Source organism: Kryptolebias marmoratus, linkage group LG6 (assembly GCF_001649575.2).
Source record: "Kryptolebias marmoratus isolate JLee-2015 linkage group LG6, ASM164957v2, whole genome shotgun sequence".
Taxonomy (NCBI): Eukaryota; Metazoa; Chordata; class Actinopteri; order Cyprinodontiformes; family Rivulidae; genus Kryptolebias; species Kryptolebias marmoratus.
The window spans coordinates 12,807,787-12,829,762 of record NC_051435.1 but is presented as its reverse complement, the minus strand read 5'-3'; the positions used below and the strand labels follow the sequence as shown (position 1 = coordinate 12,829,762).

General features: G+C 41.8%; 2 protein-coding genes across 8 annotated transcripts in view; one reads left to right on the top strand and one right to left on the bottom strand.

Moving 5' to 3' along the window:
- uggt2 (UDP-glucose glycoprotein glucosyltransferase 2) overlaps positions 1-794 on the bottom strand; it is a 36,355-nt gene extending 35,561 nt beyond the window's left edge. For 5 of the 6 annotated variants that reach the window (XM_037976102.1, XM_037976104.1, XM_017422739.3 and 2 more), the window contains exons 1-2: positions 753-794; positions 225-427 (exon numbers count right to left, since the gene is read on the bottom strand). In XM_037976102.1, coding sequence (XP_037832030.1) covers positions 225-346 — 122 coding nt within the window. In that variant the 5' untranslated portion in view covers positions 347-427; positions 753-794. Of the gene's footprint in view, positions 1-224 lie in introns of all 6 variants that reach the window. The other variant, XM_037976103.1, reaches the window with a different exon arrangement.
- Positions 1-21,976, top strand: part of hs6st3b (heparan sulfate 6-O-sulfotransferase 3b) — a 79,169-nt gene that overhangs the window by 5,291 nt on the left and 51,902 nt on the right. For both annotated transcript variants that reach the window (XM_037976106.1, XM_017422638.3), the window contains exon 2: positions 1,911-3,020. In XM_037976106.1, coding sequence (XP_037832034.1) covers positions 2,431-3,020 — 590 coding nt within the window. In that variant the 5' untranslated portion in view covers positions 1,911-2,430. The remainder of the gene's footprint in view (positions 1-1,910; positions 3,021-21,976) is intronic.

Genomic DNA, 21,976 nt, shown 5'->3' with positions numbered 1-21,976 from the left:
TTTATCAATCTAATAGTCATTAACAATGTTTGTGTAAATATAGAAAACAAATACTTATAACATTTTGAGGTAAAATAATGGAAAAACTACATAATGGTTTTGGTTATTGGAGTGATAATTAGACTGGTAGAGCATTAACTCAAACAAAAAAAGAGCTTGTTTGAATGAATAAGTAAGGACAAAAATGTTGGTTACATGAGTGCCCAAATGTCAGGGTGCTGTACCTTGTCTCCAGAAGGAAAGGTGTCATGCTCCATTTGGCTTTGAGGCTGGCAGTGACACCTTTGGGTGTCTGTGTACCTGGACGTACATTCAGCAGCAGCGCCAGCAGCAAAACCTGCCTCATTTTCGCACATGAACGCACCGGCGTCAGCCCTCAACTCCCGTCTTTAAAGAGGTGCCACGTAGTTACCTGTTAAGTTATTTACTTGGGGGAAAAACGTGCTTGTAAACACAGGCGTCTAAAGACTCTTACAATATTATGACTGTGCCAGATGTTTGAACAGCACGACGGCGGGGTTGTTTCGTGTAGCTCGGTGCCATAAAATAACGGTTGCGAAAATGAGAAGCGTGAACTGAACATGAAGTTAAGTTAGCTCCAGACTACAAACAAGCGTTGTTGTAATGAAATAAAGCCAACAGAGATATTATTTAACAAACACAGACTACAAACGCGGCTTACTACAAATATTATCAGTGTTCGCATTAAAGTAGGTAGCTGTTTTATGTGTTACCAATAATATAGCTCTCACCCCGTTGGTGATGCTGACCGCTTCCATACAAAGCAAGGGGGCCTCACGGAGGTATTTTTGGGCAGCTAGCAGCTACTCGAAGCTAGCCGGTAACGGGAGTCGTAAAGAGGCTTGAGCAGGGCGTTGTTCGTGTCTTAAATTAAGAAAACGTAAAAAAGCAAGCATAGCGTATTGTCGCTGATTATCAGCGAGTTTACACAGGTATAAGAAGTAACGGTTTGGTTATTTTTAAATAAAAGCCAGCGATAATGTGCGAATCATTCAGGCACAGCGATAGGCAGCTAAACAGACAGATGGTGACGGGTAAACGGTTTTCGCCTAAACACCAAAGCATGTTTCAGCTGCACGTTTGCGCTTTAAATTAATAAGTGTCCCTGGAAATCTGTGCAGCCTGGCATTTCCTCCTGAATGAAAATCCTAAATTAACTGTAATGAGCAAACGGATGTTATCCATATAACTACCAAAATAACAATGTTAATATAAATTATAATATTAAAAATAGCTACATAATAATAATGTGATGAAGGCTACGAAGAAGCATTATTGTAATTTACAATACTGATTTGTAATGTGTCGTTTTGACCCAGCTTGTGCTCCTGGATTTACTTTTGTTGTGAACTAAATTGTATTCAAATTAATTGACTAAACTAAAACAAAACGACAACAAAAAAGAAGAAAAAATACCACTTCTTTAGAGTTCTCATTTTTCAATATTTTCTGTTGAGGTGGGGATGATGTATTTAATAGTTTGGATCCCTGGAGTTTCTAATCATTCTAGTAATATAAACAGCATTCATCCAGTAAGTAATGGCAATCTTTGCCTGAGTAGTGGTGCATAGTCTCAAATTGTCTTTATTTGAATAAATACAGCAGGTTGTACTTGAAAATGCAAAATGACAATTTTAAAACAAGGCGAGCTCACATAACTTTACATTTTTATATAAAAGGGAATTATTATTATTGACACCTAGGATGGGAGGATGGGTGGATGGATGGATAGATAGATAGATAGATAGATAGATAGATAGATAGATAGATAGATAACTTCCTGTTTTGATTTTCAGAGGTCACACTTAGATGAACTCGCTTTATAAAAAGTTAGATCTCAGAGAATTTACTGTTTAAATGTGTGGTTAAATCTTGTCTGTCTTTATCAGGGTTCTGTCTTTGGGACTCTGTTAAACATCACTGTGGGACGGGATGTGATGGGATGCGCTGGGATGGGACGCAGACCTCTCCCAGTCCGTGACGAGCGCGCAGCGCAGCGCGTCCCCCTCCGCCTGCTCGGATGCAGCAGCATCCTCTGAAAACCGCTCCGCTTCAGCCCAGCCGGAGTCAGAGAGCCTCGGGAGCGTCTGCCCGCGAAGGATGCCGCGCCTCGGCCGGACCGCACGGACCGAGCCGCTCCGGGATCGTCCTGCCGGGGGACCCGAGCTGGACTGAGAACTCCACGTCGCTCGCCTCCTTTTGTCCGTGGGCGCCGTATGCAGCAGCGCGCAGGCTTCAGAAGTTGGGATGCCATGACTCTTGGATGCGGACACCTCAGCGCAGACGGGCAGCGTGCTGTATGAATCGGGGACACCTCTCTGATGTCTGCATGGAGGGGGATCAACATGTGGCCCGCATTTAATCTATCTGCGTAAGGCATGAAGACATATTGACCAGCAGCCCCGGGTGATGCCGACTATTTACAGGAATGGAATGAAAGATCCTATCGAGATGATGGATGATAGATCCAGTAAGCTCATTTTGGTTCCTATCCTAGCTGTCCTTTTTGTTATGATAGGTTACCAGTACATTTGTCCCGCGGGCAGCAATTCGTGCCACTTTAAGTCCGAGGAGCGGCTCCGCGGCGTGAGCCTGCTCCCGTCCTCGGACCAGGACCAGGACGACTTCTACAGAGACCAGGACCTGGACGAGGACGGCGCCCCGAAGCTGCCGTCCAAATTCAACTTCACGGAGCGGGACCTGGACCGGCACGTGGAGTTCAACATCAAAGGGGACGACGTGATCGTGTTCCTGCACATCCAGAAGACCGGCGGCACCACGTTCGGGAGGCACCTGGTGAGGAATATCCGCCTGGAGCAGCCGTGCGACTGCAAGCCCGGCCAGAAGAAGTGCACCTGCCACCGGCCGGGGAAGGAGGAGTCCTGGCTCTTCTCGCGCTTCTCCACCGGCTGGAGCTGCGGGCTGCACGCGGACTGGACCGAGCTGACGAACTGCGTGCCCGTCATCATGGACAAGAAGGACGCCCAGAGGAACCGAAGGTAAGGAACGCGTTACACTCAGTCCCTGCGTGTTAGCATTAAACCGCACTTTTGTCTTTTTTTTTTTTTTTTCCTAAAACTACACCAATCTATGCTGACAACTGTAGAAAACATAGACATTCCTCACTGCAAACTATGAAAACAAAGCTTATTCTGAACTTCATCAAAGGCTGCAGTAGTTTTCCAGATATGCAGATGTGCAACGCTGAAATGCGGTACGCACTCAGTGTAAACAAAGCGCTTTTATATGTTCTTTACTCAAGAAATTGGAGCGTAAACGCCGGCAAATGCATCAAACTTGGCGGACTTCTCCGCCCCAAACGGTCACCACAGCTGGTAAACAGACGCATGCCATAGTTGGCAGTGGTTTCACGACTTTTATTTAGAAATATGTACTTAAAGGACACTTAACCATCAACATGAGAGAGACTGTGCAGGTATTGTTTCTTCGTGACATTTGCTGTGAGCAGCTTCAAACAGAGGAGGAGGAGGAGTCAGGATTCAAGTTTCCTGTCATCTGCACCTATATGACAGGCCGAAAACGTCTCTCATGAGAACCGGGCTGACAAAGATGATCCTCGGGGATCTGCCTGTGAGTTCGGCACCCACGAACGGCGCAGGTTCTCTGCCTGTTTGAATCAGAACGCCTCCAGAAAACAAGAAAAAAAAAAAAAAATCTTGGGTTTCCTAGAGAGTTAGGCAGGGCAGCTTGGCCCAAAGGCAGGGTGGTTGTCGTCTAATCAGAAGACTGATGGTTTGATCCCCGGCCCCTATGCCGATATCCTTATTCATGGATGAGTGAGGATAGAGAAGTGCTGTTAAAACTACAGAAAGCAATGTGAATGAGTGAAGGAGGAAGTCTTTGCAGAACCCGACGAAGCAACAAAGGCCTTACACGAATGCACAATTTTCACTGAACCTTCTGTCTGTAAGCACGCTCCAAAAACTCAAACTCTGCTGGAAAAACCCGGGACACACACTTCCTAACCTGGTCTGAGACGGTTTCGGATGTACATTTGACCTTTTATAGAAAGTGCGCACTACGATTTCGTTTTACGAAATCTTCTCATTTCTCTCCGTTTAGCTCCACAAGTATGTTGAAATGACTGTCGCTGGGCGTGTTTGATGCTATCCGGACGAGAAAAGCGCAGGAGGACCAATTAATTTGACGTTCTCTATCTGTTTTATGCTGTTGTAGCTGCAGCAGAAAGACATTTGCAGTAACGTGACAGATGTGCACTACGAGGACTAAAGAGGCACATAGCAGTGCACTTTATGGTTGTGTGTGTGTATGTGTGTGTGTGAGTTTTCAGCCCAGTAAGCATATTTGGGCTCACTGGTTTCCGAAATTACATTACAGTTCGTTAAAAGACGACATTAAAAAGTCAATTTGTCAGACCGTGCGTCAAACAGAAGGAGCAAAATATCTCTGGATTGCTGGGCTGCGTAGTGTCCTTCTCCCCGTCTGAAAAAATACAATCATACAGTGAAGTGCACAAGCTCATGATTCATTATTTCTGCTGTGCCTGGTGGTTTTTTTATTTATTTTTTTATAAAACTCAGGAAGTGCTCGCCGGATGCGACAGCTCTTCATTTCACAGCTGCAGCATCTGTTCTGCACTTACAGTCCTCTCGTTGCTTATTCTTCAGTGGCTGCATCTATTCTGAGGGTTCCCCTCCTCAAAGGAGACTGTTGGCAGACACACGACGTTAGGTAGCCTCTCGAACCGGCCGCTCCACGGGCGCCACATCCACTCGGTCAGATGACTAACAGCGTTATGCAAATGTCATCTTCATTATCGTGTTGTGTGTGTGTGAGCCGAGCCCTCACTGAAACATCCACAAGGTCAAAGAAAAACTAAAGACCTAGCCTTCCTTGAAGGAATGTATGTCGCCTGCTGCCCTTTTTTTTTGCCAGAGTTGCAGAATAGGATCACCTTTTGTTGAGAAATGACAATGTTGAAGCCAGTTTTTGAGAGTACATGTTGTGGGTGACTCTCAGCTACCGCCACGTTAAATCTTAGCTCAGTTTCTGCAAAATCAATCGAGTTATAGCCACTTTTGCGTTGGCCAGTGCGGATTAGCTGTGGCAGCCATCTTTAATTGGATTGTCTCTAAAAGTTAATCAGTTGTAGATGTACATCCGGTGATTCTTTCCAGAAAGTTTCATGAAAGTCCATGCAGTGGTTCATGAGATATTTTACTAACAGACAAACGTCGCTGACTCCCAGAGTTAATTCTTAAGTTTTAAGTGGAAAATCTTGCACAGTGAGTGACACTTGGATTATTTTTTTGTGAATGACTCTCTGCTACTACCACACCAAATGTTAGCCCAACATCTGTAAAATTGACTGATTTGCAGCCATTTTTGTGTTTAATAAGTTTAGTTGGCTATGGCAGCCATCTTGATTGGGTTTGGCTCCAAAAATTAATCATCTGTAGATGTATAGCCAACGATTATCTCCTGAATGTTTCATAAAAGTCTATCTAGTGGTTCATGAGATATGTTGCTAACAGACAGACAAAGTTGACTTTAAAATGGTAAAGGCAAAAGTTTAAACAAAGATCTTGTGTGTTCTGTGTCTGCTCAGAGTATGTCTTGGGGACCAGTTTCAGCTACTACCACTCCAAACTGCAGGTCAGTTTCTGTAAAATTGACTGAGTTGCGGTCATTTTTGTGCCTTTAAGGTCAGGTGGCTGTTGCAGCCATTTTGAATTGGGTTGACTCCAAATGTTAATCAGTTATAGATGTATATCCCATAATTACTTTCTGTGAGTTTCATTAAAATTTATCTGGTGGTTCCTGAGATTTTTTGTTAACAGACAGACACAGGCTAAAACAATCCGTTATTTTCCCCTTTCAACATTGGGCGATAAAAAGCATCCTTACACATCATTTGTCGGGAAAAACGGAGCACCAAAAGTCAGTCCTGCACCCAAGGCTGTGTCAAACTCCGCTCCCCTGGCCTTGTTTCGTGGGTGAGGTCCTCTCAGATTGACTTGCAGAGTTTCCGAGCTGCCCGGCTCCTGAGGTGGCAGTAAGGAGAGGTCAAGGAGCGCCGAGATGGCGTCCCCCCCTCACCTTCCCCCGTGCGTGGCCTTTCCAGGCGAGCGGGAGTGCGCTGCACGGTGAATCGGCCCCGCACGGCCCCGGAAAGGTCAGGCGTGTCAGGCCGGATCAGCGCGCGCTTCCTGCCGAGCCGCTCCTTACGGAGTGGGCTGTCAGTCAGGGGGGAAGTGGAGCAGGCAGGTTGGCTCTCTTCAGGGGAGGCTTTCTGCAGAAACAAACCTCTAAGTGCTGTCCTCTTAAGTTGCTCTGCAGAGTAGCGCGGCGTGGGGCTCGGCTCGTTGCCCAGGTAGTTTCCCTCTCAGTAAAAGTCCAGGGATCTGAGCCCAACCAGTCCTGATTGTTACGTGTTCATTATCCAACCCTCCGGGCCGGAAACGCTCATGTAGATGTATTCAGTGTGATGCACAGAACAAGGAGTTAAATTCATTTCAATGCAAAGAAAAGGTCTGGTTTAATCACATCTCTAGAAGATTCTGTTTAAAAAAAAAAAAAAAAACAGGGTTAAGATTCAGAGAAATATTTCACACTGCCTGTATATTAAAATCCAAACCAGCTCATTTGGGCTCTTGCTGCAGTGTTTTGCAGGAAGTCGCAATTCCTTTGGCAAAAACTTGTCGCTGACGTAAACGGCAACAACAATAACACAGTTGGTGAAGATAAATCTGATTAGAGAACACGCAGTCTGGGGGGCTTTCCAGAGCTGCAAATAAAACAGGGACAGACCGCTGGTGTTTCACAAGATACTTTTAAAGATTTATGCACTGAAAATCGTGGTTTCGTCGTGAGAAAACTTTACAAACACGAAATAGAGGATATGGTAACCTTATTTAAAATATTTTATACACTTATCCATAGTGTGGCAATGACTTTTTGTATAAAACACACACGCTACAACAGCTCGGGTGCTTTTAAATACTTTTAGATTATAAAGCTTCACCTGGCTGCAAACTTTCCAACTTTTTAATCTTTTCTCTTGTAAACGAGAGCCAAATATCTTAAGAATGATGCTTTATTTATTTTTTTTAATCCTTAATGATATTGGCCTTTGTGTTCATGTAAATGACCTCCTTCCACAAAGTCATAAACAGCTCCATTTCTAAAAAAAACAAAAAAAAAACCCAGGATTGTCAGCGTCTGATTATTTACAGAAGAATGATGATTTTAGAATATTTGGTGCTAAAGCAGATAAACCCGACTAATAACCTCCAGAAGAGGAAAGGTGCTACGTTACAAACCACCGCAGTGCTTTCAAACAGGGAACGAGTCCTTTTTTTTTTTTTTGTCCTTCTCAGTGTTCTGATTTTAAAACAACAACAACATCCTGTCTCGTTAAAGCTGTAAGTCCTGTGTTGGATTGCTGCACAAAGAAAGGAGACACATTTCCATTCAGAGCAGACAGTCAGCAACAAATGATCAGCTTAAACAGTTTTAGGCTTCCAAAGCATCCACGAGGAAAGAGGCAAACCTTCCTGCGTTTTGTGTCTCTTTTTGGACAGTACTTAGCATTTCCCCCATTTTCCTTTTACATATAATTCCACTTCCATCCTTTTTTTCGGCAGTATTTCTTTGCCTGCTTTGCAGTTTTATGATTGCCTGCCACCATGAAATGCGTCGCATCAAGTAATTCTGCTTTAATGGAATACAGAGTTTTAAAAATTGTTTTTTTTGTTTTCTCAAATGTAAACAGAACTCCACGCCCAGTTGTGCATCGTCTGCTTTTCAGTTTGATAAAACACCAAAAACTTGTGCTTCTGCTGAAAAATAGGAAAGACCGGCTGCAAATTATGAAGTTTTGAATTTGGTTTCACTTGAATAAACAGTGTTCCAGCTAAAGACCTGGTGAGTGAAAATGACTAAGCTGTCAGTCTATTGAAAAAAACAAAACAAAAAAAAACGTCTTGTGTTAAATTAGGACCTTGGAGCTGCTGTTAATTGTGTCTCCTAAGTTTGAACAGCAGATAATAAATGGATGAAGGACACAGCTATAGAGAATCACCTGCTTGGTTGGAATCATTCTTTATTAATCTGTATCTTCTCAGATGAAGTTACAGTGTGTGTAGTCCTTCTTTCACTTGTCTTTAAAGTAATTTATTTACACTCCTATTTTTTTAAAGATCAGACAGGACTGATAATAAGGTGGTCCTAACTATGGCCCCCAAATAAAATCCTTGGCTAAATGACATCTCCCATCATCTTTTATTCATAACACTTGAAGCCAAGATGGCTGCAGTTACACTTTCAGTGGCTGTGATCGGTGAACCGAGCGTGCCTCACGCTTTGTGTGACGTCCTCTAATGCTTGGCATCTTCCTCAGCATGTGGGGGAGATTCATTACCGGCCTGACCGATTGAACCTGGCAGCGCAGAGCAGCCGTTTCCTCACAGTCGTCCGCATTTTAGCTTTTGTTTCGGCAGAAAACAGAAAAAAAATCCAATTAAACTGATAAGTTTTTTTTTTTTTTTAATTTGTCATCGTATCAAGGCTCTTTTTCAGAGTAGGAACTATAAAAGAAACTAGCACCGAAGCAACCCTTAAAGCGATCAGTCTGTTATTCTTTTTATTTCTTCTCGTGATTTTTGATTCACTGCTCCTGGTGCAGATTTGGAAAAACCCTGCGAATAAAATACATCAAAACTTGCAGCTCAGTCGGAAATGTTGTGCTTTGACCCTTGGTTGCTGTGCATCCTACAACTTACATGAAATTGTTAAAACAAAAAAAATTATTCAAAATAATTTTCCTTTTAGAACAATAATTAGATCTTGGCAAAAACGAGAGAAAACCCAGCCCTTATAGGAAAGAAGAAAATGCAAATAAAAGCCCACAATGTTTAAACGCACCCAGACCAGCAAGCTGATGGATTCTGATCCTCCCCTTTAAGGACTCCCTCTTTTTTTTTTTTTTTTTTTGCATCGGCGAGGAGGTGAAAGTGCGGGACCTTAATGAGACTCGGCGTAGCGGCGGCGTAATGGCCGCCCTCTGGACACAGATCGGGCTCGAACGAGGAGAGCTGGGGTAGATTTACAGTTCTGGGCATATCTTCCGACGTGGGAGGGAAAAGTGCTCATCAAAATGATGGGATGTTTATAATGTGTGAAGCTTAGAGTGCCCTTGCAGGCCTTGGACTTCCAGGGCACGGAGATTGCTTTTCATGTGTCATTAATCCAAGTCGTCATCGCTGGCAGGCCCGAGCGGTACTCCAGTTGGTCTGATAATTAAGTGTTACCTCCGCAGAGAGTGCAGCAGCATATGTGAAGCACTTGTTTGACATCACCAGGAATGAAATTCAAATTTGACAGAAAATTTTAAAAATGGAAGGGTTTTTTACTTGGCACTGAAAATGATTACTGTTCTCCAAGTTGAGCGGCTGAGTGGGTATTTCCTTCCATTTTAATTTACTAATAATGTACATAAAATAAAGGTTTTAATAGATTTTTTTTTTCTAACTTTAGGATCTGTAATAACGACATACTGATGTAACAGTCGCATTGACTAAACGAATAATTGGGCACGCCGGTATTTGCATTTACGAAAACTAATCCTGTCCATTTAGCTTAACTGTTTAATATCTGGAAGATCTGCCTTAGTGTAATTTTTTTATTTTATTTTTTTTCTAAAAGCCACTCAGGATAATGAAAGCCGTGAAGCTTGCCAGAGCGGGCTTGCAGATTGTTGCTGTTGTCAAATTCTTGCTGGTCCGGCAAATATGAATTTCCACACATCTGATTCAGCACTTTTATTGTAATTAAAAGATGGCGTTCGGTCAGTTGGCCGGCTCCTGTCTTAGTTTTGCTGAAGCGGGTTGCTTTGGTCAGGTTTGAAATGTAGCCGTCAGTCTTTATTCTCGTGGTTTGAGCTTCTCTGTCACATACGATCGCTACCCTGTCTGCTGTGTGTCCAAACATCATGATCTCAGATTCAGACACGCTCTCATGAAGGTAAACTCGCTCAGCTTTTAAAGACAATCCAACGGTTATCAATAGTTACTCCAGTGGCAGAAACCGTCACTTAGAGGTACTCATAGCCCATAAAAATGTCAATTTCTAAAAAGAAATATGCATAAATAACTGTTTTTGTGATTACTGTTTTCGTTTTATGCTGTCAACAACAACATAAGCACACATTATTTTAGTGAAAGGACTAATTTTTGTGAAAAAGGAGTTCTAAATCAGTGGGGATTCGAAGCATAGAAAGCCTGGCAGACATTTATCTCAATAAAAGAAAAGCCTTCACTTAGATTTGTTGGGTCTATTGTTGTTTTTTTTTATTTTCTTGTGCTTTGAAAGTACATTTTAGTCCATTCTCTGGAACAAAAGCGTAATATGAGTCACTTTTCTTCAAAAACACTAAAAAGGGGTACTGTAGCCTGGCAGTAAACCCTTTAAGTGAAAATTTCATTGCCTCCCAGTTTGAATCCTACCTGAGAGAGGTTTTTTTTTTAATTAATTTTCTGGACCCCAAACGATGACGAACGCCCCGTCCTTAAAGGGTAGGTGAAGCACAGAAAGACTCAAAGGGAAACTGGTTGATCAGATTGTATGTAAATTATGTCCACTTTATAATTCCTTAACAAAGTCTAATTTCCTTCCATTTATGATTAAATCAACAGCATTTTTTCTTTTATAAATGGTTATCTAAAAAGTGTACTCTTTGGTAAATGTCTGTAACGGTTTATGGTCCTTTTTACCATGAAATTAGAATAAAAGTAACTAACATGGTTAATTAAACATCCAGGAACTTGTACTTAATAGAAGATTTAGAAGATTTTTCATCTGGTTCTCTTTTAAACCTAAAAACTATATAAAATATATATATATATATATATATATATATATATATATATAATCACTCATAAAATTTGCAAAAGGTGTCCATCTGCATCAACCTCATAGGCCCGCTGACCAAAATGATACCGTTCTGAAATTACAGTCGCGGGCCCCACAAAACAACTCTGAGGGCCGCCAATGGTCCACGGGCTTCACTTTGGACACCCCTGAGTAAGTACTTTATCAACCTCAGTCACAGAGCACAGAGTATTTTATCTGATATGTTGTCATTATTTTATGTTTGAAATCATTTGTCAGGCTTATAAAACAGACCTTTTCTCAAAAACGTCACACAAATCATCTGATATTAAACACTTTTCCGTGACGCCGTTCGTTTAGTTCATCGTGCTTTTCTCAACCGAACAGCGTCCAAGTTACGACGCAAATGTGTACGCGATGAGTGACACGGACTGAGGTGAGTCCCTTTGACTTTTGTGTTCCTCACGACGTCATTAACATCAAATAATTATCCAATTCTGACATTTTAAAACTGATTCAAACACAAAAAAAGACATTTACCTTGCCCCCACACCATCCCTAGAAGATGGTAGGTTATTTCTCAGCCCTGCAAAGCATACGAGTTTTCTTTTACTAATCACCGGTGAGTTTCTGTGTGTGTTGCTCAGATTTGCCTTTTTCACTTTGGAGATTGACACATCAAACGGCGACAAAGAGTCTGCGGGCAAAGGTGCCTGGTCGCGTTATTCCTCAACTCATACCTGCAAGGTCTCGATGAGAGAAGGGCGCCAGGAATAACCGCCGCTGGAGTTGATTTATTATAACAACCCGGAGAAAGGTCGTCTGTCCTTATCTGGGGCGAGCTGGTGACAGGTAAGTTATACTGTGGGGAGGCTAGTTTAAGCTGGCTGCGGTGCACAGAACCCCCCCCCCCCTCCAATTTGGATTCACAGGTTGACTGAGCACCTGGCACACTTAAAGCGTAAGAGCAGGTAGAGTCACCTTCACAGGCTAATCCTTCGCAGCCACCTAGACAGGAATTGGCTTCTCCGCGTTCTGACTCCGAAACGTTTTGCTTTTCGGAGCGGCCTCACGAGCAAGAGGCACGGTGTTCGTGAGAAATACTGAGCCGAAATTACTCCCAACGTGCGTGCGTGCGGTGGAACGGCAAACTGAAAAAGAAAAATATGTTCAATAAAAAAAAAAAAAAAAAAGGATCTTTACTGCTGGGCTTCTCTCCATCTTCCCTGTCACATGGCAACAGTCAGACGTGTGAGAGAAATCTGAATAATCACACTTCGAACAGGTTGAAGTCCAGATTGACGCCTAAATTCCTGCTTTTGAAAATTCTTCCTTCTCCCTCTTTCATTTCGCAGAAAATTATAGCTGTTTTAGCGCTGTCGGTGCTGAACCTTGTAATTCGTGTTCAGTAATATCTAATGTAACAAACAGCGGTTTATAAATGAAACCAGCGATCCTTGAAGTTCCATATTTTTCCCACCTCCTTACATGTCAAAGTTCTGACGGGATCTACTTGGAGTATGTGTTAGAAATGACTATCAGCTACCACCACGCCTAATTTTACCTCAATAGCTGTCAAATTGACTGAGTTAGAGCCATTATTGTTTTCAGCTAAAGTCAATTAGCTGTGGCAGCCATCTTGATTTAGATTGGCTCCAAAACTTATTTAGCTGTTGATGTTGATTCAGCAATTGCTTCTTGAAAGTTTCATTAAGATTCATCCATTTATTCACAAGATATTTTGCTAACAGACGAACAAACAAACACTGCAAGATCACCTGCCTTCATGGCGGTGGATGGTAAATATTCCAGATTCAGGAAAGTTTAGAAGAACTCAACAAACGTGTAAGACTACTTGTATATCTGCGCGCTTGACTTAACATCTTCTATTTTTACGAGTCTAAAGGCAGAGATTCTGTGTTTTTTGTCTGCTATATTGACCAAATAATGGTTTGTTTTCCTCCCTGAGATCAATTTCTGTTCACGCCCACCTGAAATATTGCAGAGTAAATTGGGTCCTAGGCCGCGATATAAGTATGCATTAAAAGACTGTCCTTACACGACTGCGGCGGGAGAGAACGGGCTAACATCCTGCGACATCGCAGCGTGCTGGCGTGGAACAAATAGCATTATGTCGCCGCACGCGTCGTGCTACAGCACATCGACCTCGTCGCAGGAAACCCGACGTCCCTCGGTGGGAGTCATCCCATCTCGACACGCCAGATGAGCGGCTGCAGGAACAGAGCTTTTAATTCCCACCCACAAATCCGGGGGATCAGTTAACTCCTCATCAGTCCCCGTTCGCCGATGACGAGTGGACTACGGCGGCGCTTCATTCATCATTCTGAGCGAGCATCCGAGCCGTGACTTTGTTTATTCACAACTCGAGTGCGGCAGGGGGGAGGGGGGAGGGGGTCGTCCCAACACCGGTGGCATTTGCTTCACCCGTAATACCGGGCATGTCTGTGAATCATAAGAAGTCACGGAGGGGATGAAGAGCATTAAGTGTCTTTGAGTGCCTCCTTTTTGAATGATCAAAAAAAAAAAACCCTCTCCGTGTCCTCGAGAGGCAGATTATTCCATTATTTCAAGATCTGGCATAAATTTATGAATTCCCTCCTGCCAATATCACAACAAATATGGTGTCATTTTGTCATGTTCCTTAAAAATAACCATATTTTAAGTGCTGAATGACTTTACTGCAGTTTGTTGAAGAATGTTAAAGCTAAAATAAGCTACAACAAAGCTAAAAAAAAAAACCTTACCTAAAAGCTAAAATGAATAAAAGCCATAAATAAAACCTAACACTAACAAAACAGAGGATAAAAGCTAAAATTAGCCAAACTGGAGTGAAAAGCTAAACCCAAGTTGCAGCAAAACTGGACCAAAGAATCGAAAATGAGCCAAAACCATCACTTCAAGCTAAAATGAGCACAACAGTAGCTAAAGGCTAACAGAAAATCCACAGCTGGATGAATTGTGTGAATGCTGTCTCAGCTATTTTTGTGTAAAAAGAATTAGCTGTGGCAGCCATCTTGAATTGGGTTGACTCCAAAAGTTGATCCATTGTAGATGTACAGCCAGTATTTGCTTCGTTCAGTGGTTTATGAAATATTTTGCTAACAGACAAACAGGACGAGCTCCATCACAAATAGCCGTTTGTGTCTCTTTAAGGTAATTTGGCTGTGGTGGCCATCTTGAATTGGGTTGACTCCAAAGGGTCATCACTTGCAGATGTACAGCCAATGATTACGTTCTGAAAGTTTCATTAAAATCCATCCGGTGCTTCATGAGATATTTTGCTAATGTTACAGACACACACACACACACACACACACACACACACACACACACAGACGAGAACATTATTGCTCCACCTTCGCCCTCGGACGATAAAAAGCTGCTTTGAATGTTCTCGGAGCTCACTTTGCCGTTTCGATGCAATGCAGGGTGCTAACATGACAAATGGGCCGAACCTGGATCCTCCATCGACCTGCACAGAAATACTCCGGGATTGATTTGACTGCTGAGAGCACTGCTATAATCTCCCCTCCACTGATACAGTTTCACAGCTATTCACAAAAGTGCTGCTGCAGCTCTTTTCTAATATCAGTTGTCATATCAAATCTAGTAATACGCGGCTCAGTGTGGAGCTGTGTGCTGATAGTTTTCGCAGCTCAGTTCCTCTTGTCATATCTACATAACATGAATGAATAAATGCTGCGTTAGAAGCTTTATGGGAATAAATGGACTTAAAAGACTTGAAATACAAAACTGAAATATTTACATGGATTACATTTGTTTGATGAGAAGGACAAATCTGTTTTAAATTTATTTACCCAGTTGTTAAACTAAACAGCTTTTTTAGTGAGTCCTAGAACCATATTTTAGTACTGTGCCAACGTTGGACTCAAATTTAATTCAGTCTCCTAGATAATCTGTGATGAACCTATTTACTCCTTCTGATGCTCATCGGTGATTTCATTATCACCAGCAGCCAAAGGTAATAATGTTTCTGTTTGCTTCTGTGTGTGTGTGTGTGTGTGTGTTGTTCTTGTCTGTAGCGTTAGTAAAATATCTCATAAACCTGTGGACAGATTTTAATGAAACCCCCAGGAAGCAATGATTGGATGCAATCTTACAACTGATTAACTTTGGGAGTCAACCCCTTTCAAAATGGCAACCGCAGCTAAGCAACCTTGCTCTAACTCGGCCAGTTTTACAGATATTGAGCTGAAACCTGCAGCGGAAGTAGCTGAGAGTCGTCCCCAACACAAACTCTGAGCTCTACACGTTACACAACATCTTTCCGTAAAACATTAGCATGATCTACTGGCCTCAACTCTTATCTGTTCTGCTTTATGTCTTCTCTTGACTTCAGCTTTTTCTCATTTCAGAATTTTACATGAAAATCAATGCGGTGAAGTTTATTTAGCTGCTTGATTAGGTTTAGGAAACATAATTGCTTAATAAAATTTGACATGGTATGAATCAAACACATAATAGTTCTAAAGTTACTTTAAACCAAAACATGACTTTGCAAACTAAGTGTTAAAAAATGAGAAGTTATGTCCCAAATACACTTAAAATATTTGACTTATTTTCCTGTGTTTTACTTTTACACCAGGCAGGATATGTTGGATATGACTGGGTGACATTTTCACGACTTTCATGGAGTTTCACTTCTACTCCAGCACTTGAAACTGAACAAAAATGTCAGGATTTTCCAAGTCTTTTAGGCAAAGTACGTGCTCGAAATGCACAAGGAACCGAAACAGCCACCACCAGGTTTTCAGCTGATCTCTTCAAAGTCTCAAGCCATCTCTTACTGTATCTTTTTAAGTGAGCAGGGTGCGAGCGTAGCCCGAAGCAACTGATTCAGCTGCAGACTGTGGCCTTTCCATGTAGATGATTGATTCAGGTACAGCGAGGAGGCAGAGGAGGGATGGGGCTTTGGGCTGTGTCCGTTAATCACACGGCGTTACCACACAGGAAGCATTTATCACCAAACACCAAAGGCTTCAGTCTGGGAAGAAAACTGTAACCAATCTAATCGCTTCCATGCAATCCATCCAGCTCCGCCGAAAAAGCAGCAATGTTGAGTCCTACCACATCCATTTTGTCTGAAAGAGGAGGACGTTTCAGAGGGGGGGAGCAAAAAGCAAAGAAAAGAGGCTCTTCCCATGAGCACTTAGGACAAAAATGAATACTTTCTTGGTCCGTTTATTGGTGAGATAAACAAATATGTTGCCAGAAATTTATTCAGAGAGATGTTTTGGGGGTTTTGTCGCAGACAGAGATTACTTTTTAAAACACGGTTTCTCAGAAAGGAGTAGCACAATTTACTGCAAAGTTTAAATCGGCTTTAATTCGAACTCGCGGTCCTGCACTTTTGTGACAGAATCAAATGAGGCAGCTTCATTTATCTCTTTTTGCACAACATTGAAATTGTTTAGAGCGCAGCTTTGACTATGGCTCTATAGGCCCATTGGTGTGAAGCCAAGTTTCGTGTAAATTTACTGATTATCAAACTGAATTGCCCTTTTTGTGCTCATTTTAGAAACTGCAAGGCCTAATTTAACAAAGTGCCTCACAGATGTGGATGGGTACCCACTGCTTCACGACAGAAAAGGAGCTCAGACCTTATCAAACGTTTATTTATTGTCTGTTTAAAAACATTTTTCTTCTCATTTTACCTCAGCATTGTCAGTTCGGCTCATCTGGAAATATAAATCGCCATTACGTCATCACTAAATGTCTATTAAGCTCATCTTTGATGTGTTGCTGTCGTTTCATAATTGTTGTCAGATGGTGACGTTAAAGAGAAATGACTTATTTGTGGTTACAAACAGACTAAATTAATTTGCCTCCCAAGGTCGTCTTGTTTAATCCTCTCTCTGCCACTGGATTTAAAGCTCTTTATTTCAAATCTACATTATAAGTATTAGAAACAAGTAAGAAATAATATTTTTAGTCTACAAAAAGTCCAATTTGCTTTGACTCATATATTACGGATTTCTTGATACTTACACTAATTCATATTCTTAACATATTTATTATCATATTCTTTTAGCAATGGTTCTAAATACAGTAGATATAGCAAAACTACAAGGTTTTGTTTTTAGTTTGACCGTTCAGAGAAATAGACGGGTTTCAAATTTGAACTCTTTCTGTATAAAAACTAAATCCTGACACGTTTAAGGTTTAGTGTGAGGCTCTGTTGAAAGAGGTCTGCACGCTCTGCAGGTTGTAGAATCAGCTCAGCTTTTGCAAACCAGCTCTTCCTCACTAATGGTTGTCAGATTTAACCAAGAGATAATGGGAGGTAACTTCATCTTGGACGTGATGAGGAGTTGGATTCCGTCTCGTGGATTTTGGTCATTAAGCGTAGGCTGATTCGAGCACATACACCACCGTAGGGCTGAGGTTTTTTTTATAACTTCCCCGTCTTCTGGCATGACAGATACGAGCCATAATGGAACTAAATCATCCTGAATACCTGGTTACCTTTGCCCTCCTTGGTTGAACTAACTCCAAAAGCCTTGTTGTTTCCCATCCAGTCACTTTATCATCCTCCGAGTAGAGGGTTGGCTGGAGTTCGTCATAGGTCTTCTTGTCACCCCGAAGAAAACGTTCTTCGGTGGATTTTGTTCAAATACAAAGCTTGGCCAGATATTGTGGATGAAAAATGAAGCTCTCTTGAACTACAACCCCAGCTCTGAAAAAGAATAATAATAATAAAAAAAAAACAGTTCTTCTTATTTTTGGCCTCCAGGACTTTAGTGTAAAGGCTGCATTCACACCTTCTAACATCCACCAGCAGCTATGATAATGGTTTTCTCAGTGGGGCGAAGCGTTATGTTTAAAAACTGTGAAACAATGTGCTTCTGTACTGCAGGACAATCATTGCCTTCAAAGTGACAGCTGAGATAAAAGCCAAAACATCGAGGTTCTAAGCTTGTTAAAAGGTTTTGGAGTGATAGGTAAGCCTGCTGACTAGGCATGGGCCAGTATAATATTTGATTGATATGATAACCTTTACTAAAATATCACAGGTTTCACTCGATAGCAGTTTTAAAACAAAATAATTAAGTAAATGCATTGAATGATTTCAGTAATTTTATTTTAAAACTAAAATTATACCATTATCAGTTCTGATAATATATCATAGCTATAATAATATTATGAATATCACTGCTGATGTTAACAAGTTAATTAGTCTTAGCCTCGGTAACAACTGATGTCAACCTAGTTAATTGGCTAAGTTATTAGCCTCAGTTGAATCTGATATTAACTTATAAAATAGGATTATTAACCTTGGTAGTGAGTGTTGTTGGCCAATTAACTAACTGGTTACTAGCCGCAGCAGCAACTGGTGCTAACTAGTTATTTAACTGGGTTATTAACCTGATGTTGGCTAATTAGACGAGTTATTGGCCCCAGCAGGACTGATGTTGGCTAATTATTTTAGCAAAGTTATTAGCCTTAGTCGTGACTGATGCTGGTTATTTAATTAGCCTGGTTATTAGCTTCAGTGGATGGTTGTTTATGACTCTCTCGTAGTTCATTTCAATGTTTCAAAACAGTGTTATTTTTAAATAAAAGAGAAGTGTCAGACTTTGGTAGTCAAGCTTTGACAATCTATGATTTTATTAAGGGATAAAACTTTGTTAGTTGATTTCAAATGTGACAAACTTTTAGGGATTTTCCTTTCTTTGGGCATCATTCGATGCTTACTGACAGCTTGCTGCAACAAGTTAGGGGGAGGGTTGATGTTAACTAGAACAACCAGAAAGAAAACAACAACTACACTTTGTGTTACTATTCAAACTTGATAATGCTGTGAAGGAAGAGTCCTGCAGTTTTGAAACCATGACTTTTCAGTACCATGGCGCTGAAACCAAAAAGCAGCCCATGACTAATGGTGAACAACAGTCGTGTTTAAAAGCTCTTTGGGTCTCTGCAGGCTTACTTACAGCACTGCATCACATTTGATCAAGCAGCTCCAAACGACTTGGGGTTTCGGATGCTGGTTCCTAATAAATGGACCTGAAAGATGATAAATGTATTTTCTCCGTACAGTGCCACGAATATAAAAAAAATAAAAAAAATACGCTGCACTCTCGAAACTAAATTTGTCCTCGGGGAGCCTTACCACAGAGATGTCATTCTGACATTTACCTTGAAATGCAAAGCGATGACTGTATGAGGTTCCACTTCTGAGCCTAAATGTAATTGTTTAAAAGCGAAGACGCCGAGCCACACTCCCCCAGGGCCTTTACACCGATGCTTGATAAGTTAGAGCAGACGCCTGTTTATACACACCTCTGATGAGCAGCTGTGTTTTCCATGTTAAGAAGACAAACAATGTCTAAGCAAGGGCAGCCATGCTGTTTTTAATTAACTCTGCACACTTGCAATCACAGCAATACACTTGTATGCTGCTCTGGCTGCTGAAAGTAGATCAAAGTCAAAAGTGTCCCAGCGGTGTGTATTTCGGATGAGCTTTTGCTTGCTTTAATATCTTTAATGTGAATGCTATAGGGAAATATAGAGTGCCGCTTTTTAATGTCACTGAACATTTTAGGGCGGGGGGGGGCTCCACTTCAGCACAGTGGAACAGTAGCAAATTGAAATTCTTGTCATATTTACAAGAAAGACAGGTCATCCAGAAATTTTTATTCATGGCAGCAAATGGAAATGAAACAACCTAGAGGAGCGTCCTGCTGCGCCAGCGCCGGTTACTGATGTGCAGCGGAGGAGAGAGAGTGACATTTAACAGCGTGAGGATGACGGGCCCCTGACCAGCCTGCGCCGGCTGCCCCGTAAACACACAGAAGCTGCCCAGCTGATCTTTAAAGGGAAGCGAGGGGAGCTGGAGACATAGCTGAGGGAGTTATTTCATCAAGCTTCCACCTTGCTGCAGTCAAGGGAGACAAACAGGAAAATCAATACTCCCACTCAGGACAGTTCACTACAAGGGCCTCCCTCAGCACAGCTGTCTGTCAGAATCAGTCCCTCAAGCAGGACGGGAACTGCTGACAGGTTAGGTGTCAGGACACACTGATCATACTGTTAGAGTGCAACTAAAGTCTTGTTCTGCACCACAAGCAGGTTCACAGTGACAGTCACAGATTCTGGTGGAAAAGGCCCATCTGATGTTTGTCTTCGGGCCTCTGAGACATTTCCTTATTACATCTCAGGAAGAATAAATCGAATGTGTAATTATTAACATCTTCTCCAGCTGACTGATACTAACCTAAAATCCTCCACTACCTAGTTTCAGCACAACAGAGCCTTAAAGTTGCTATTTTTTCCTTTCAAACAAACAGCTCTTTTTGTTATCGCTGTGTTTAAATCCTTGGAAATAGTATGGCATCGTGAAATATTTATTTAGGGAAATAGAAATGTTTAAAGTGAATCAAGATTGTGGCTTGAAGGCGTAGTTCAGATTGTTTTAAGTGGAGTTTCACAGAGTTGTTATAAACCATCAGTATCTGGCCCGCAGTGGAGAGCAGAGTGCTTTCAATTTAGAAAAAGAGGAGCTGTTGATGAGGACTCAAGCTAACCGCTACTAAGAACAGAATCAATTCAACAGTGAATTATTGCCAATTGAAACAATTACATTTCCTTTGAAATTTCAGTTTTTTAGACGGAGAAAATGTTCTTTAACGAGTCTTCCTCTGAACTGCTGTTATCTTGACTCCACCATGAGAACTCCTCTCTGAATCTCCGAACTGGGATCGCCCTGATTGCTGTCTACTGCAGGTAAGATACTCACTGATCATAAGTACTTCCTGCAGCCCAACTTCAAACAAATCAGCTATCCTTTTTTAATCACCTGCAGAGTAGATCACCCAAAAAATGCTTCACCAAATAATATAACTGATCACATGACGCGTAGTCCAGCATTAATGACATCTCGTGTTTTCAAATTAGATTTTGTCTCCCTTTAATCTGCTGATATCACAGGGAAAAACTTTACCCCACAAAACAGCTGCAGCACTAACTTGTGACGCCATCTGTTGCTGGTTGAGGTGAACAAACAACGTTAACAAATCAGCTGAACAAGAATATGACAAACAACCCACCATAGTATTTTATATGAGTGCTGTTTTTGTATCTTATGACATTTATGGCAAAATTGTGCTATTTGCAATCATTTTTAAATGCTCTAAACTGATAGCCCTTTAACATAGACTGGTCAAACTGCACAGCTGGACGCCTCATGGGTCCAGGATGATCCCTACTGATTTCAGGATCATGGGATCAAAGATCAAGGTGAAAACCTTTATCTATGCTCCAACTCTAGACATACTGTATGTATTCAGAATTGTTGTGTGAAGGAATTCATGCTTTGGATTTTGATTACTCTGATGGTATTCTGTACCCATGGCGGTACTCTTGTTAAATTTGATTTGACTCCTGGAGATTGTCTCAAGCCCCCTCGCTTGTTGTTTTGTGACCCACGGTGGGGTCCGGACCTCAGCTTTGAGAGCCACTGCTGTAGCAGTTTACTTGTTATTTGGTTGGACTGAATGAAACCGTTGTGAAACCGTCACCTTGTACTAATCGTGGGTATTTACAGCCCATACATATCCATGTGCACGAGAAACCAATGGACCCCGATGTTCTGAGTTCACGTCTAGTTGGAAACTCTTGGCGCGGGCAAACCTCCCCCTCCCTGATTTCTTGTCATCTCTCACTGTTATCTCTCTAAACGACATGAAACGCTCAAACACATAAGAGACACCACTGACGTTACAAACTCACTATCTCGGTGACATTGTGATGGCAGATGGCGCCTCATAAATCTAAGCAAACTATTTTGCTGTGCACACTTGTTTGATGCCTCCATTCATTCCAGTAATAGCCCCGTAAATGGGGAGTGGGTGGGTAAAAGACCAACCGTCACGTTTATTCTCACTATTTGCTCGGTGTGTGTGCCGGGAATGAGGGGGGCATCAGTGAGTGCTGCCAATGGTAATGAAGCCACCACTATAAATGGGCTAGTCAGTCATGATTAACTGCCGTGTCATGCCTGAAGTAATTGCCTTAATTAGCTATTGAACAGGTTTCAGGG